The sequence below is a fragment of the Lineus longissimus genome, chromosome 1 (genome assembly GCF_910592395.1).
Source record: "Lineus longissimus chromosome 1, tnLinLong1.2, whole genome shotgun sequence".
Taxonomy (NCBI): domain Eukaryota; kingdom Metazoa; phylum Nemertea; class Pilidiophora; order Heteronemertea; family Lineidae; genus Lineus; species Lineus longissimus.
The window spans coordinates 21,184,130-21,201,132 of NC_088308.1; the positions used below are offsets into that span (position 1 = coordinate 21,184,130).

General features: G+C 41.3%; 1 protein-coding gene across 1 annotated transcript in view; it reads left to right on the top strand.

The window, feature by feature from the left end:
- The window catches only part of LOC135486596 (extracellular matrix organizing protein FRAS1-like), a 42,597-nt gene that overhangs the window by 16,721 nt on the left and 8,873 nt on the right, over positions 1-17,003 (top strand). The window contains exons 4-34 of the mRNA XM_064769564.1: positions 796-903; positions 1,270-1,359; positions 1,477-1,636; positions 1,822-1,955; positions 2,174-2,257; positions 2,469-2,628; positions 2,924-3,057; positions 3,338-3,424; positions 3,605-3,749; positions 3,891-4,064; positions 4,338-4,864; positions 5,133-5,264; positions 5,566-5,821; positions 7,798-8,061; positions 8,373-8,582; positions 8,796-8,979; positions 9,144-9,306; positions 9,655-9,787; positions 9,994-10,181; positions 10,405-10,638; positions 10,885-11,065; positions 11,332-11,514; positions 12,237-12,356; positions 13,226-13,405; positions 13,583-13,707; positions 13,897-14,037; positions 14,316-14,805; positions 14,968-15,191; positions 15,513-15,852; positions 16,151-16,320; positions 16,644-16,767. Of these exons, the coding sequence (XP_064625634.1) occupies positions 796-903; positions 1,270-1,359; positions 1,477-1,636; positions 1,822-1,955; positions 2,174-2,257; positions 2,469-2,628; positions 2,924-3,057; positions 3,338-3,424; positions 3,605-3,749; positions 3,891-4,064; positions 4,338-4,864; positions 5,133-5,264; positions 5,566-5,821; positions 7,798-8,061; positions 8,373-8,582; positions 8,796-8,979; positions 9,144-9,306; positions 9,655-9,787; positions 9,994-10,181; positions 10,405-10,638; positions 10,885-11,065; positions 11,332-11,514; positions 12,237-12,356; positions 13,226-13,405; positions 13,583-13,707; positions 13,897-14,037; positions 14,316-14,805; positions 14,968-15,191; positions 15,513-15,852; positions 16,151-16,320; positions 16,644-16,767 (5,845 nt within the window). The remainder of the gene's footprint in view (positions 1-795; positions 904-1,269; positions 1,360-1,476; positions 1,637-1,821; positions 1,956-2,173; positions 2,258-2,468; positions 2,629-2,923; positions 3,058-3,337; positions 3,425-3,604; positions 3,750-3,890; positions 4,065-4,337; positions 4,865-5,132; positions 5,265-5,565; positions 5,822-7,797; positions 8,062-8,372; positions 8,583-8,795; positions 8,980-9,143; positions 9,307-9,654; positions 9,788-9,993; positions 10,182-10,404; positions 10,639-10,884; positions 11,066-11,331; positions 11,515-12,236; positions 12,357-13,225; positions 13,406-13,582; positions 13,708-13,896; positions 14,038-14,315; positions 14,806-14,967; positions 15,192-15,512; positions 15,853-16,150; positions 16,321-16,643; positions 16,768-17,003) is intronic.

The window sequence follows — 17,003 nt, forward strand, 5'->3', positions numbered from 1 at the left end:
TCTACATTGATAACCTTTGATCTGCTTTCGGCTTGATAAAACTAAAACATGAATGGCTATGTGAGACAATTAATGTAGGCTATATATTTAATAGCGCCTGTTATCGCTCCTCTATAAAAAAATACAAATGGCACGCATAATCACCGATTGATTAGCTGACAGAGTGTCATAATCATGCAATTGACTTCCGACAGACACCATTTTTCCCTAAATACTTCAGTAATACCACTACTTCATTCGATATTTGGTAGGTCAAGCCTAAAAACTTCATGATAAATATGACAAATAGGTCTGCTTGTAATGCAAAACAATTGCACTGGTGATGTCGTTTGAGTGCATGCAGTGTGTTTGACAGCCTAAAACACTTTCTAGACCAAAAAAATTAGAGTATATTCTTTTTGGAATCATTTAGACTTACATTACATGTGCTTGGCATTGTTTTCTGATAAGCTTATGAGTCTGATTCCATTTCCTCTATGGTCCATCAAAATCATATTCAATTATGTTGAAGAACAAACTGAGTATATACAATGTATGATAGAATTATGATACAATCTCTTCTGACTACCGACACTATAAACCCAGTTACAAAAAAATTAATGTTTATACTTTAATTTCTAATGGGGGCTGCATTGTGAACTTGATACGTCTTGTAAAAACATACTCTACATTGGTCACACTTTTCTTGCCTAGATGACTTTTTGATAGGAGGTAATGGAAGCATCTGGTGTGTTGAATTCAAGTAATATAGGTTTTGGTTGTTCAGTCTCATTTTCACCGTCTCTATCGTTTCAGAATAAGACCTTGTGGAAGCCTGACCCCTGTTCCGTATGTTCATGCCAGAGCCCAGTCACTGTCTGTCAACAGATCCAATGCAGCGTGCAGAACTGTGACTTTGCTTCGGTAAGTATGAATAGGATTGAATAGGACTAGCAAAAGCAACTTTTGAACTGGACAGTTAAAGTTAAAGTTCAGCACTTCTAAAGTGCTTTTCCATAGTCAACCCTGCTCAAACCGTTGAGCTTGCAATGTCAGGTCATTTGAGTATAAGCATTGTATTTGAGTGCGGCAGCTACTTTTTGATGGTTTCATTTAAGTAACGGTAATTCTATTGAGTACAAAATAACTGAACTGGCATCCCATTGCCTCGGATGACACCGGGTGCCATCACAGAAGTTTAAACTTTGAAGAAACAGCTCGGGGAAGGTTGAGGTGATGTGCTTCTGAAAGGCGCAATCCTTTAACATGTTTGAGTGCTTGTCTTCTCAGGGTGAACATATGAGGATACCACCGAACAAATGCTGCCCAGAATGTTCAAAGGGAGGACGATCATGCTCGGACGCGGGTCAGGTCATATCGGTGAGTATTGCGTGCTGTTCTTTTTCTACGACATGTCTCCAAAAACGATTCATTGAATTTGGAAGCAACAAAAGTTGAAAATCAATTGAATTTAAAAGCAAGCACTCTTTTTTGCAGCACAACACCAAGTGGCATCCAAAGCCCTGTCAAACATGTGTTTGCGTGAACAGCGTTGTGACATGCAAACTTGACGACTGTCCCCAGTTGATCTGCCCTGATGGTTCACTCCTACAAAAGTCACCAAACCAGTGTTGTCCGCAGTGCATTGCTGTTGGCCGTAAGTACTTCTTTCATTTTACCTTTGTCATGTTTGTCGAGTTGTCAGAGAAGTAATGGCTCTGGGTGATTCACAGACCCATTCCGTCATTGAATATTTGTGGAGTTACTTCTAGTCATGTGTTCGTTCTTAGCTTTCTTCAGTCTCTTATTAACATAACTTGGGTTAATTTGGTTTGTTTCCAGATACTTGCCAGCATGAAGGCATGGAACACTTAGATGGATCTCAGTGGGACGTCATGCCATGTGTCAAGTGTCGCTGTCGTAACGGACATGTGGACTGCTACACCGAGGAGTGCCCGCCAACAGACTGTCCTTTGGTAAGCTGTCAACTTTGATTCATCTGAAGCTCGTGTTGTGCCTGTCACCATGTTTTAATTACTATAACATCTACTCCCGGTTTGATGAGTATGATCTTATTTGACCATCTATCTATTCTAGACCATAGTTTGTGACTAGGAGCCTTGAAAGCAATCGGAGCTTTATTGTCAGCAGTTCTTGCCTAACTCTGTCAGTAATCATTACTTCTTATTTTCAGGGATTGGTCGAGTACCCTCTCCATGGAGAGTGCTGCCCGAGATGCCGCCAACAGGAGTGCGTGGTTGATGGAATGCACTATGCTGTAAGTCTCAGTATCTATGAAAATATCAAGTGTCGTAAGCCAGGAACTTTGACCCAAATTAGAATATTAAGAGATCCATTCTAAAAGGATTACAAGTACAACTTAAAATTGGCATTCACTTCATCTTAGAGGAGTTCTAATTGCTTTAGGATAATTCAAGTTCTAGCCTAAATTGCGGTCAACCCTCAACAAATTTTGCTTCTGGTTTAAGGACCATGAGCAGTGGCAAGAGAGTCCATGCCGCACCTGCATGTGTCAGGGTGGCCAGGTGAAGTGCTCCACCAGGAGGTGTGAGGCAGTCAGCTGCGGGGATGGAGAGCAGGAGACCATTTCATCTGGGGAGTGTTGTCCAAGATGTGTGGGAATCAAAGGTAAGGCGTGTTGATTCTAGATACATTAGTTGAAATGTACTATCGTTTTAAATGTATAATTCATTGCACCTTGTTCTTATGTCGCAATCATTATCGCTTGGGTTCTTCCAAGATATACAAAACATGAAAGCTGTCAAAAAACAATTTGCATTGCTGCATAGTATCCACTTGGGTTTGACATGTTTGATTATTTTCGATTTGTTCAACCCAGTCATGGAAATCTTGCATCCTCACTTATCTTACTCTATGATGACGTGTTTTGTCCCAGTTCTTATTTAGAATCTTTCCTTTGCAGCTGTCTGTGTCCACGGTGGTGAAATCCACTACAGCGGTGATGCATGGAACACATCGCGCTGTGGATACTGCCAGTGTACTGAAGGCAGTACCAATTGTTACACAGCGGTGTGTGATAGGGTCGTTTGTACAAAGGTAAGTTCAAAAATGACTCGACATAGCAAGCTTTATGTTGTTCATGGTAGTTAATTCTGATTTCTGAATACTGGGCATCATTCTCGTCATCTGTGTATTCATCTGTTTCGTAACCCATGGCGGAACCCCAAACTTTCATCATATTTTTGAATTTGTCTCTTCCAACCATTACGCATCTTGTAAGAGCTGTTATCACTGAACTAGCGCTTCTTTCAGATGAACATCATTTTCAAAAACCAGGGTGTGTTCTTTACATGAGTTTGAATCATTTCAATTGCAGGGTCAAGTTGAGAAGATTTTCCCAGGGAGTTGTTGCCCTGTTTGTATTCCAGTTCCTGTGTGTATTGATGGTGCTCAAACTTACCAGGTAAGTCAGGTTAAATCTTACATTAAATCTAATGTTTTTCGTTGTAAATCTATTGGTTTGAGATGGGTTCCTCCTAGTCGCTACCGTCACTGTCACCAAGACCAAACATTAAAGTCATCTCCTTATATCATCATTGTTACTTGTGAAAAAAACAACAACGTTTTATAAATTCTTTTTCAGAATGGCACGAGTTGGATGCCCACCCCATGTCAGATCTGTGAATGTCACATGGGGGATATTGTCTGCTATGCCAAGCCATGTTTAGTCTGTGCCAAAAACACTGCCAATTCTGATGCTGCGGACTGCTGCCATCAGTGCTATTCAGGTAAAGTGATGCACTTCCGATTAGTTGCAATTTTCAATCATAATTTCTTCAGAGGGCTTGGCCATGGTTCAATGTTTGAAAACAATGAAAATGGATCCTGTTAGACTTTTTGTGTAATATTATCCTTTTCTTTCACATCAGATCACATCGACCCAGGAGGGAAGGTATTGCCCAACTCTCCTTTAGCCAACATGACAATCCACTTAGTGAAGAACGACATATTATACGTCACACAAGGAGAGAGTAGTGTAATCTCATCAGATACGGGTTTATCATTAGATGCTGATGAATTTATAAAGATCAGAATATTGAGTGGTGAGTGCTTGTAGTAAGATTTCTTATATCCTCCTTTCACTTTAAGTATTAAACAAATAGTGTCTATTATATGTATGTGTTGGACCTTGGCTAAAATCTGTGATTATTTTCTCCAACATGATGTCATGAAGTCATTTGCGATCATTTACATTAGACGTCATGACTGAATTTGTTTGACTTCATGTGGGCAACGTTGCTTGACCTGTCAAGTGCTCCACTCTTACTGAGGATAATATCAGCTACTCATACACATTTCTTTCTTTCACTCTTCAGGGCCAAAGTACGGTAAGATCCAGAATGCAGACCATGACATCAAATCCTTCCGAACGATGGATCTCAAATTAGGACAGCTGAAATACGTCCACGGAGGCGACAAAACAAAGACAGACATCGTCGTTTTCCAGGCTCACGACGGATGGCAGACTCTTACGATACCAGTCATGGTCCAGATCGAAGCAAAGGAGAGTAAAACACCTGTCCTCGTGAATAATAACGCTTTGAATTTGGATATTAGGCAGCGGAAGAAGATTCTACCCGCAGACCTCTGGGCACGGTCGAAGACGAGGCCCGATGCAGAACTAGTCATTACTCTCACACCCTCTCGTAATAATCCACTACATGGTCTGATCTTGATGGTTGTACGTAAGCCAAGTGGTCAGGTCCTGCGTGGTTGGAAGGATGAAGGAGATGGGACGATGTCGGCACCGATGCCCAGATTTCGACAGGGTAACATTCAGGAAGGCCACATCTGGTATCAACATAATGGTGGACAAGACAAAGAGGACTCGTTTACATTTGAGGTGATTTTCTGAATTTGGAAAGAACTTTATTAAAAAGATAAAGTCGATCTTATTGGATACTGTCAGGAGAAATACTGTTTCCATCTGAGGCTGTATAATGTAAGCCGGGAGATAATAGGACTCTGTTTCTTTTGCTACAAGCATTGCATTCAATGAATGTGTAAATCCATGATGTTATCAACAGACTCTACCTTGTTGGATGAGCACATTCCATTGGATCTCTCCTGCCATCAGTTTACTGATAATTTCTTACTTTTTTCTTCCACAGATATCTGACAACTATGACCCTCCTAATGTTTTGCGTGATCAGACATTCAGCATCTTCATCAACAACAAACCTCAGAGGGATGCTACTCCATCCATCCCTACTCTGGCTCCAGGAATCAATCTTGCAATGACTGTAAGTTGCACTTCTTCCACACATATAATGATTGTAATATAAGTAATTGTAATAAGTACCTGCTGTGGCCTGACACACCAGTTTCTGCAGCAGTATATTGAGTTAAAAGGAGTCTACACTGTCAGTGATTAACTCCCTGGGGGAGACTGGCCTCCTTAGCCCTAGTAGGCTAGGACAGGAAAACTCTGATATCAAACCAGATAGTCTGGGCTCGTCAGCCGGGAAATGGCAACCCTTTTATTTTAACCTCTCCAATTCCTTCTCTAAAATTCAACAGCATATATTATACTTTATTTCACAGGTTTTGGAGAATCAGCTTGTGCCCATCACCAACTCGGATCTTGCCTTCATGGACCATGACACAACCGATGAAGAGCTACGCTACAATATTCTGGAACCTCTTGGCCACGACGACGGAACAATCGAACACATTGACACACCGTTTACGGCAGTCTACAGATTCTCACAAGATGATATCAACAAAAATAAAATAATTTACCGACCGCCTCAAAAGGAAATTGGTCCTGTGCAGAAGAAGGTGTCATTTAAGTTTGTCGGTGAGTGTTGAGGTTGTTAAAAACAATGTGGGAAGGTCTTTGAAAGGTTCGGCAGTGAATTTGTGGGTTTTAGTTTTTATAACAATCAAAATAAGTCCATTAATCCATATTTTGTTTCAGTGTTGGGTGTTTGTCCTTGTTGCTTGTGTGCATGCTAGATTTGGTGAATGCGTGATTAGCTAGTGCCAAGAATTCATTCTTGGTAGTGTTCTATTCAGTGCGGAATTACATAATATATGACTTGGGACCCCTTGATTGTCCTCCCTTTGATACTGACTCGGGTCCGCGAAAATCAGGGGGAATTGTAAAGAGTGTGCAAAGTTCCCTTTTATGAAAACTTCAATTAGGGACTTGTCCCTGCATGCTCAAGATACTGATGGTTTGCTATCTGTTTTCTTCAGTTTATCAGCGTAGGTACCATTCACGTACATCATATCAACAGCACATTATGTAACACCACCATTCTAATGATATCTTTTGAATATATTTAAAGCGAACTGGAACCGCCGAGCGATTTATTCAACTTTTCGACTTTCACCGCCCGAGAAAGTCGAGTTCAGATTTGTAGCTCCGCCCCCAGTGCCCGAGCATGCGCAGTTCAATTTGTTATTATTGAGAATCATGTGAGAATCACGTGAGTCATGCGATCTTTCATTCATGAATTTTCGTAGTAAATTCCATAGTAGTGACGTCACTGAATGATTGACAGCTAGGCGCCATGGTTCATTCATGCCTCGCTCTGATCACCCGATACGCGGGAAATGAAAACGAGATCATACGAACTGGCTTGGCGGTTCCAGTTCGCTTTAATGTCATTGTTGCCATCGCCACTGAACATTGCCTGACTGAGTTGCACAGCAGTTTTCATAGCCATTCCAATACTTATATGGAATAGGGCTCAATGTGAGGCCAGGTTCAAAAAGCTACATTGTATGATCAGATATTCTTACTTATTCTCTGCAAGATCTAGACAAAACAAAGTGATGTGTTTGTAGTGTGCTGTTGATACTATAAACATGTAGTTATAGTATCTATATTTCTATCCAAATCATGTGTCTCATTTTAAAACCATTATTGCTGATAACATCATTAAAAGGCAGATGTCAACAAAGCTTGATGAGAATCTGTGGTGGTTGCAACCCCCTACCCACCTAGATAAGGTACGATTTTCCCCTCATGTCTACAGTAGATTCCTGATCCTATAGTTAAACCCCGAGGGATGTATTTTAGCTCCTCCCTAAAGTTGGTACTGGAAATCACTATTTTCCCCCAATTGAATAAGTTAATATAAGCGTAAGTAGTTGTAGCGCTTTACATTGAACTGTGACTGTCTCAAGCACTTTACATTCATTCCCCAGCCTTATCAAGAAACTTTCTGGAGAAACTAAATACTGCCCTACTAGGCCAGCTGAAAATACGAGTATCACTGTGACATTGGCCCCATATCCCATGATCCCAAGTCGGATGGGGGACTTTCTTTGCAAAAAACAAGTTATCATATCGTTATTTGTATTGCGGTATCAGCAAACCCGGATTTCTTGTAAACCTTTTCCAGGTTCACCAGTTTTAACAAATGCCACTTCTTTCAGTGGTCGGTGGTGGTGTTATGTTTCTGTAACTGGTTTATTGGGTTACTTTCCCTATTTTCAACAATATCAGTCAAATACCCAAAACTTTTTGGAGTACTGGTCAGTAAAATTGTTGTAAATAGTGACCATGACTTTCTCCATGTATTTCATCTATCTAAGCTGTGCTAAATGATATGGGATAGCTGTTTTACTTGCACTCCTGTAACAGGTGAGGTTTAATCGATTCCCTTGGAACACTAGAATGTTCTGAATAGCATGAGTTACTTGGTAGTTGCACATTTCTACTTAGAAAGTTTTAAAAGTTTTTCTAGGTATTCAATTAGGCTATGAATTGTCCTCAAAATGGCCTTGTCGTAAAATTTACTCATATGTTGAATTTAATTTCAGTGATTGATGGAGAAACAGGTGAATCCCTCCCAGAACAGACATTTACCATCACGATCGAACCCGTCGATAACCGCCCTCCAATCCCCGCCAACCCAGCTCCAGTCCTCGAAGTCCCCCAGCGTTCCACCGTGCCAATCACAAGTGCCTTGAAAGTCTCGGATCCTGACACCAGCGTGGACCATATCATGTTCTCGTTGCAAATTCCTCCAAGTCACGGCTTCCTTCTCAAGCTGATTGATGGTATGCAGGCAGAGTTGAGAAAAGGTGAGAATGGTACTTTGGTCATTCTTATTCCCATTCAAATGTGACATGAACAAGAGGAAAAGTTCACATGTGAGAGCGCCACATTAGCCAAACAAAGGTTAATTGTCTGTGTGGTTTGTCACAAGGTCAAAAGCAAACAAGGAACAGCCGGAAAAACTGCACTAGCAAAGTCTATGGATGCAGCTTAAACAGCGACCAGTTTAAACTTGCATGATGCATGTAACTCAGCTGCTCTTGAGGCAATTATTTGAGTTCTCTCACTATAAACAATCAATTTCAACCATTTGTCTATGTGGTATTTTGTTTTAAAGATGATGCATTCACCTACGAAGAGGTCCTGAAAGACGCCTTCTTCTATGAACACTCGAGTAAGACAGGCATTGACCAAGACTCGTTCACAGTCATCATCACCGACGGCCAGCACAATGTTCCGTTGACAGTCACTGTCGAAGTGCTTCAGGTGGATGAGGCTGCTCCATTCATCCTGCCAGAGGCTTCTATGTCTGTTACATTGCCAGAAGGTGAGTGTCCTTGAAGACCTGCAGGAGTGACTTGACATTTCACTGCCATTTCCTAAAAAAAGGTCATGGTCATTTCGGCCATGTCCATTTTGGCCCATCGGTATAGGGTCAATGTAGGGTCACCTTATATGTCTCACTTCGACTATTACCTAGAGTTCTCAAAGCTGACCAGCAACATGGGCAGCAATAACCCTTAATCTGTTCTCATTATAGGTGGCTTTGCAGTGATAGGGAGAGAGCACTTGGCGTTCGGTGATACAGATGCTCCCGATAGCCAGATACAGATTCGGCTAGGAAAAAGTCCTGTCCATGGTCGACTCAGCTACCGGGATAGACTGACATTCTTGGAGGCGGGGGATGTTTTCACTCAGGCAAATATTAATAGTGGCTACCTTAGGCAAGTGGAAATTTTGTGATTTGTGTCAATCATTAAATACATTTATAATTGGCCACACTGTTTAGTGACCTGAAGGAAGTGAAGATAATTTCTCGTTGCAACCGTGACAATCTTGAAAACATATTGCTTTTACATCATAATCAATGTTGAAACTTTTACCCCAGGTATGAAGCAGAGCAAGAGATTGGTAGTCAGACTCTCACAGACATCCTCTACCTCAACGTTACCGACCCTGCCGCAAATCTCCTCCCTAACCAAGTGTTCTCAGTGGTTGTGACTCCTCTGAACAACCAGCCACCCACAGTCACAACAGGGGATACACTAACAGTAAGTTCCTCAGTCTAATGAACGTCATATTGTGTACGTGAAGGCAGACAAGTTTCGTTTTGTTTTGTTTTGTTTCGTTTCATTTTCATTTTGTTTTGATCTCACACGCACTTGGTGCAGATTGTCCCCCAGAGCAGTGGATCGGCTAAAAGTGAATGACGTACGCAATCGGGCTGCTTGCCCTACATGAATGAAACACTTGTCGGGAGTCCTTGGTTGAAGGCATGGATGATTGAGAATAAACCTGATATAGTTGTCTTGAAGGTCTTCATGTTAAAACATGTTCAGGACAACAAGACTAAGAGTTTGAAACAAAGGCTGGGTAGACTGTGTTGTTTATATCTTTAGGTTGATGAAGCGGGCAAACGACAGTTGACCATCAGCGATATCTCTGTGACTGATGTTGATACGTCAAGGGATCAACTCTTAGTAGTGGTCAACACTGTACCTACATTTGGGGTCATCATCAACACAAAAAGAGGTAGGCAACTGTAAAAACGACAATCAAATTTAAATGACGACTTTCAGTGGCATTGAGGACAGCCTGTTATTTGAGTTATCAATTTTCAAAGTGCAAAATGAACTACAGATTGAACTATCATTTCATGTATAAACATCCGAATTATGTAATACTGTGAGACTTCAGTTTTTCATGTCAAGTACATGTATCACTTTAATTGTTCTTAGCGCCTGGTTCCCAAGACTTGCAGAGTAAGGTTGTGACAGCTTTCACGATCCGTGACCTCCTAGAGGGCTGCATCTATTACTTCCAAGACAACCACCTGAACAAGGAGCCAGTAGAAGATGGATTCCTCTTCTATGTAACGGATGGAGCTAATCAGTCTCCGTTGCAAAGGTTCAATATCACTATTCAGGTCAGTGCACTACTTGTTTGTTCTTGGCATCCCAAAGGTTGGATTTGTACTTGATCAATTGATGTCTTTGCTTGATGTCATCTTGTAGTTTAAGGATCATATAAATGCAGTAAAGTGACATGCAAAAGGTCAAGGGCTGTGTGTTAAGTGTTGGGTAACAAATCGACAATGTTCAAGTCACCCCTCACTCTTGTTCTAAATAATAGTTCATTTCTATTTATAGCTCACTAATGATGAACCCCCAATGTTGATAACTGAGGAGATCAACTGCGAAGAAGGTCAATGGACCTTGGTGACAAATGCCTCCATCTTCGTCTCAGATATTGACACACCTGCGTCAGACTTGTTCCTCCTGATTGAATACCCGCCCAAACATGGCAAACTTCGCAGGAGGAACATCATGAATAGCCCATTTGCTGGATACATCTTGGAGCAAGGGACAAGGTTTGCGTATGAGGTAAGATAATCAGTTGGTTGTAAAGTTCTCTCTTCTTTTGGCCCCCAGGTCAGAATGACATGGGTCTTGCATAGACAGTCTTATTCTGATGATGAATGCTGTTGTTTGTCTACAATAATTCACCTTGGTGACCGAAAAGCTGGTTCTTGATGCAGTTTCCACACATAGGAAAATGTGTTTTTTCCGTTTTCACGCATACTAACATTACATATTCAAATATCAATTTCTGAATAACTCTCATTACAGGATATTTTGAATGAGTTGATTGTGTACACCCATGATGGTGAGGAGGTCACCATGGACGACATGACTCTAACGGCCACTGACGGTAGACACAAGGACACCAAGAAAGTCCTCATTCTCATTGGTTTAGTCGATGATGAGACACCAAGGGTTAACATTAATCGAGGCTTGCAAGTCCGCATGTGTAAGTGTTTTCGTATTCGATCATTCGCACAAAGAAGGCAAATCTCTTACTGTCTCCATAGCCTTAGGCAGCAGTGCCATGATTTGGGTGCAATCACCCATGTGCAGTTGCCTGACTTGCAGTTCGTGGGGAGTGGGCTAGAGCATAAGCCACGTGGTGAAAGTCATCTGGTGTCAAAGGATTCCTTTTTATTATGAATTAGTATTGCTTTTCAAAGAGTGCTATCGCACATTAAGCTTATGACTTCACCACTTCAATGTTTTCAGACTCCACTACCACACTGCGACCACGGGAACTGTCAGCTACTGACGTTGACTCCGACGACACTAAACTCGCCTTCACCATCACCGCTGTCCCGATGATCGGCAAACTAATGAAATCACGCCGCGACATGCTGTGGGAGGAGGTCAGAGTCGGCGATGTCTTTCAACAGCCAGAAATTGAAGAAGGTATGACGTGTTGTCCTTCCTGACTCACCATCTAAAAAGACCTGCTTTCCGTATTTTTATGTGGTAGATGTTTTTTTTTATAAATCTAATTCCGAAGTAGACATGTATGTGTTGTAATATGCGCTCCTCTGCAACTCTGTGTCATTTCCCCCAAACATCCCAGTAATAATTATGTTATTTTCCGGTGTTGTTTTTTTTTTCAGTATTGCCATGATACTATACTATATTGTATTTCAACCCTTCACCCATTATGAAATAAATACTTCACCTATATAGACATTATAATATGCCATTTTTAGGAATAAAGAAAAAGTTTGCTAAGGTTTCAAGTTATTCCGTATGCTCACAATTTCTAAGAGAAGGGATTTGATTCGAATCATTGAGAGTTTTTCCTGAAGAAGATTGTAGTGGTGTTATCTTGAAGATTATCCACCAGCAACCCAAATGATATCCATCATGTCTTCTTAAAAGACTGAATGTAGTCATACTGTCACATGGGGTGACTTTGAACAGCTGGCTACAGATGTTTCTCATCATAACAATTCTTTCTTGGGGTGTTCAAAGTTACCCCACCATTCAAAGTCACCCCAGGTGACAGTAGTGCAAGTTATATCAAATCATGCTAGGTTGCCAGTTACATCTAGTCATATACTGTTTTGTTCAATGTCACTGTCATGACATTTCACATACCCTTCACTTTCTTCCCAATTCCACCTTCACAGGACACCTTCGGTACATCCACGAGCGCAAGGACTCTGCGGGAATGACACTGTTCAAGTTCAATGTGGCCGACACTGACAACAACATTCTGATCGATCAGTCATTTATCATTACTATCTTGGGTAATTAGATAAACAAACCTCTCTTAATTGTTGCACATGAGACCATATGCCTTCATCACTGATGTGCTGGAGTGAGATGTTTGCAAAATAGTGTGGCTCTCTTTTCATTTTGCCGTAATTTTAGATAGAGATTGATGCTGTTACAACCACATGTACATGTATCAACGAGGTATGTTACATCACCTCCTTTTTCATCCCCTGTTATATGTGCAACAGTATATAAGTGACCCCGCACATCAAACCAAGGATTAAGACGCATTGGAAAGTATTGAGAAAACAAGGATAAAAGCAATGGAATTAATAGAGAAATATGTTGAAATGCCGTTTTTCAAACAGTCATAACTTTGTAACCAAATAAGATAATGAAGTTGGGGTGGTACCAAAATGAAGCTTGAAGCCTAAGGGATTTGAAGAGATGTTTAACTCAATATGGCCAAAATGCGATTTAATCCCTGGATTGATGTGCGGGGTCACATAACTCTTCCTTTTGTTTGTCAATTGAAATGTCAATATTGGCGCAGCGTCACATCACTAAAATTTGTAAATTGAACTTCGATTTGAAAATTGTGTAAATATGTGCTGAGTGCCACTGTGTAGACTGTATACAGCGAGCGACAGCAACTGGAAGAGAAACACTGATTTCTACTGATCCAAGCACTATTGTGGCATCATTCACCAGACATTTCTCAATTCTCTCACAAGAAGGCACAAGCTTTATATATTCTGTCGTCAACAAACTTGGTAACAGAAAACAGCCGTTGCTTAATAGTTAACTTTAATTGAGTAAAAAACTTATCTTAATCAATTGTCTAACTATTCTTCTAAGAAATCCAGGAATCTCTAATTTGTCATTGTGTCACGTTTTTCAGAGGACAAAGTTCCACCTAAGATTTTAGCCAATCTTCCTCTGACTCTAAAGGAAGGCAGCAAAGAAATGATCTCAACCGAGTTCCTATCTGCAACTGATGTTGACTCTGAACCCTCAAAGTTACTCTATATTGTGGATACCCCTCCCACTTATGGACACTTAGAACTTATCGACCAACAAGGTATGGCTACAATTAAATTCATGATATTCCTGCTTACCTATATCAGATGATGTTATTGCTTAGGTTCAGGGCTGGGTCATGTTCAAATTTTGTTATCTCAACCATTTTACCCAAATGTCCTAAGCTTAATTATGAAACTGGTTGCTGAGGTAATGCTCCTTTTCCTTGTTTTTTCAGGGGTTCCTTTGTCCGAATTCACACAGGGTGACCTGGCTGCTTCATCTGTGTTCTATGTCCACACCAGCGAACTGGAAGAATTCATGGACGAGTTTATCTTTTCGGTGACAGACGGAACAAATTCAGTACGTGGAATTTTCATCTGTATATGTGCCAGTGGAGGTGGTGCACTCTCTACTGGCCAGGGTGTTTCGATAGGTCATGACTGTACTGTCTCAGCCAGCCTAATGAAGTTGTAGATTTTATCAAGAATGGGCTTTTAGGAGATATTCCTTAAACGCAATGTGTCCAATCACTCTAATCTTTTATTTCAGATCACCCAGGCATTCATGATCAACATCACCCCAGTGGACGATTCTATTCCTGTGGTAACCGTAAAGGGTTTGAAGGTGCAGGAGGGTGTCAGGAGGACCATCACCGAGTTTGACCTCAAAGCCATCGATCTCGATACACCTGTAAGTATCAGAAATGGCAGCAGTATGTTAACAGCAGTATTCATCTACCTGCACCTTCTGCTTGCTATACGTAGCCCCATATGGCTATGCTCTAGATGCTGTGTGAGGTTGTTAGCTGTGTGTAGGGTGATTACGACAAATAAACTGCTCCTTGTAAAGCAAAGAAGTTCCTTTAATTGCCCTTCTTACAACACGTTCCTTAGTGAGATAACTGTCTTTCTTGTTTCCTTTCTGGCTAGATTGTGTGATGTAATTTTGACTTCTATCTGTCTTTGCAGGAACAGCGAGTACTGTTCACAGTTGCCGAAGCCCCTGTACATGGCAGACTCGAACTTCTCTCAGGGTCTACCTACACCCCAGGAAACCAATTCACCATGGAGAACGTCTTCAACGGTCTTCTCAGCTACAATCACGATGGGACAGAATCTACAGTGGACAGCTTCACGTTCATCGTCTCTGACGGAGTTCACCAGCAATTCATGGTCTCCGGCAAAAATGGATTCTACGTCATCGGGGAACCTTTGCAGTTTCCGATTGAGATCACGCCCCTCGATGATGGTACTCCAATCATCGTTACGAATATTGGTGTCGGTTATTTGACCTATAATGATGGCCGGCCGTCAAATACCATACGGAGGAGTGAGTTGGAAGCGGCGGACATCGACACTGCTGATCATGATCTTGTCTTTGAGGTGACCACTCAACCTTTGTATGGCCAGCTGGAGAATGCTACAAACCCGGGGGTGCCAGTAACAGAGTTTACTCAAGGTAATGTCATCTCTGTATGTAATAGCTGCTGATCAAGTTCTGCATCTAAATCACCTTGCTTTATTTTTATCTGGTATACTGCATTTTGGTTATAAAATGAAGTTGCTTGGTTTCGAATGACTTCCAGTTATATTTCATTGCATTTTTCTCTCCTCCCTCTAGCGGACATCAACAAAGGATACATCCAGTACATCTTGACCAATGACACGTACGCAACCCAGGATTGTTTCATATTCGACCTAATGGACACCAAACCTAACACCCTGTCGGGCATTACCTTCTACATCAGATGGTCATTGGTCAGTTTCCAGTTCCCTTCAGTAAACGTCTCTGAGATTCAGAGACTTGTGCAGGTGCCGGTTGTTAGGACAGGAAATCTTAAACAGGTGAGGCCCCCAACTCCAAAGTGATTGGCAACCTTGTGTATTTTCACATTTCTGTCTCATTACATGATGGTTTTTATAGGCCCTGTTGAGGACAAGATAGTTTCGTTGAGCTTCCAAAACATCGCTTTGTCATCTGCTATTCCTGATGTACTGATATCTCCAAAATTTTCTGAGAACACCTTTCAAGAGCGGTATCTGATTTTCCTTTTAACAATGTCGAAAAAGACTTAGATGGTGAGGAGATGGTTACAATTGCACGCGATCTCCTTCACACTCTGCAATATCTGCTACAATCTTCTTTGTGAAATTTCCCTTCCACAGTATTCCGTGGTGACATGCCGTACAAAAATGGGCAAGGCGAGGACAGGTGGCCAACGACGAGGTCAGAATGACTACGTCCACTACGAGGGGCAAATTCAGTTCGACGAATGGCAAGACATGAAGATATGCAGCATACAAGTCAACGATGACGCCATTTTCGAAGAGCCAGAAAATTTCTTCATGGAGCTGATCCAACCGGTGTATACCCTGATTGCTCAACCGCAGAAGGTTGAAATAAACATCCATGACTTTGAGGACGAGCCCGAGATTCAGTTTAAGGATCCTGTCTACTTTACCAATGAGACTGACAGATTCTTTCGTGCTACAGTGCAAAGAGTTGGTACGTGTCATGGCCAACAGAAAGTTTTTTGACAGATGCCCAGATGATTGAGAGCAGCACTTCGCTGTGAACGGTTTTAATCAAGAAATCCCACAAAAACTTCAGATCAGCCGTTTCATTTGATCTGGCCATAGAATGTCCATGATTACCATGATCAACAGGGCATCATTCGAGTAATGGATGTTGTGAACTTTTTCACAACAAACAAGTTGTTTACAAGAGATGCTAATTGTCTATTGAATTCAAAGTTTGACTTTTGTTTGTTGAGCCTAAATTTGCCATCTGTCTATTCTTTCAGGTGACATCAGCACAGTAGTGTCGGCTATTTGCTACACCAATTCCTCCACAGCGACAGGGAGCAGTTACAACGGTCTGGAGTCTGGCTCAGATTATCAGACACGCCCTAACACCGCCTACAGTCGTATCATCTTCCCTCAAGGGGTTACCGAGTCTACTTGTGAAATTAAGGTAAGAGCAGAATCAGGATCAGCTTTATTCCTATGTGGGTATGACACAGCACGAGCCGTAAATTGAATGAAAATGAAGTCACAGTCACGACAACAATTGATTATACTGAAGACCCAGGCCACTGATCTGAAAACCTGGTGGCTCCATTGAAAACACGTACAATATGACATCTTTGTGGCCTCCGGTGAGCCATTTGTCACTTTTTCTTCCACTGCATCTACCCTAACCATGTCATCTTATGAGGCTGTCTTCCTATTGAGGTAATGTTGCCCACTCTATTGTATCTTTGTTGGGTCTTTTCACTATGTTTTCTATCATTTTAGATAATTGATGATAGCTTGTATGAAGGTAATGAGGAATTTGCAATACATCTGACAGATCCTAGTATTATGTCGGCGATCGGACCTAGACATTCAGCAACTGTTGTTATACAAGGACCTAATGATCGTGAGTATTTTAGGCTATATACATATGTATCTTCATTTCCAACTACATGTATCAAACTTTAGAGATTGATAAAATTGAATTTTTTGCAGAATGATGCTTGCTTATTGTCATTTCAAACAAATCATGAATGCCAAGATTATGGTGGATGGGATTTTTTTGCTTGAACTTGCTTCGTGTGTGATATTAACTTAACCTGACTCTGGCAATACATGGGAGTATGTTTTTGAAACCAATGT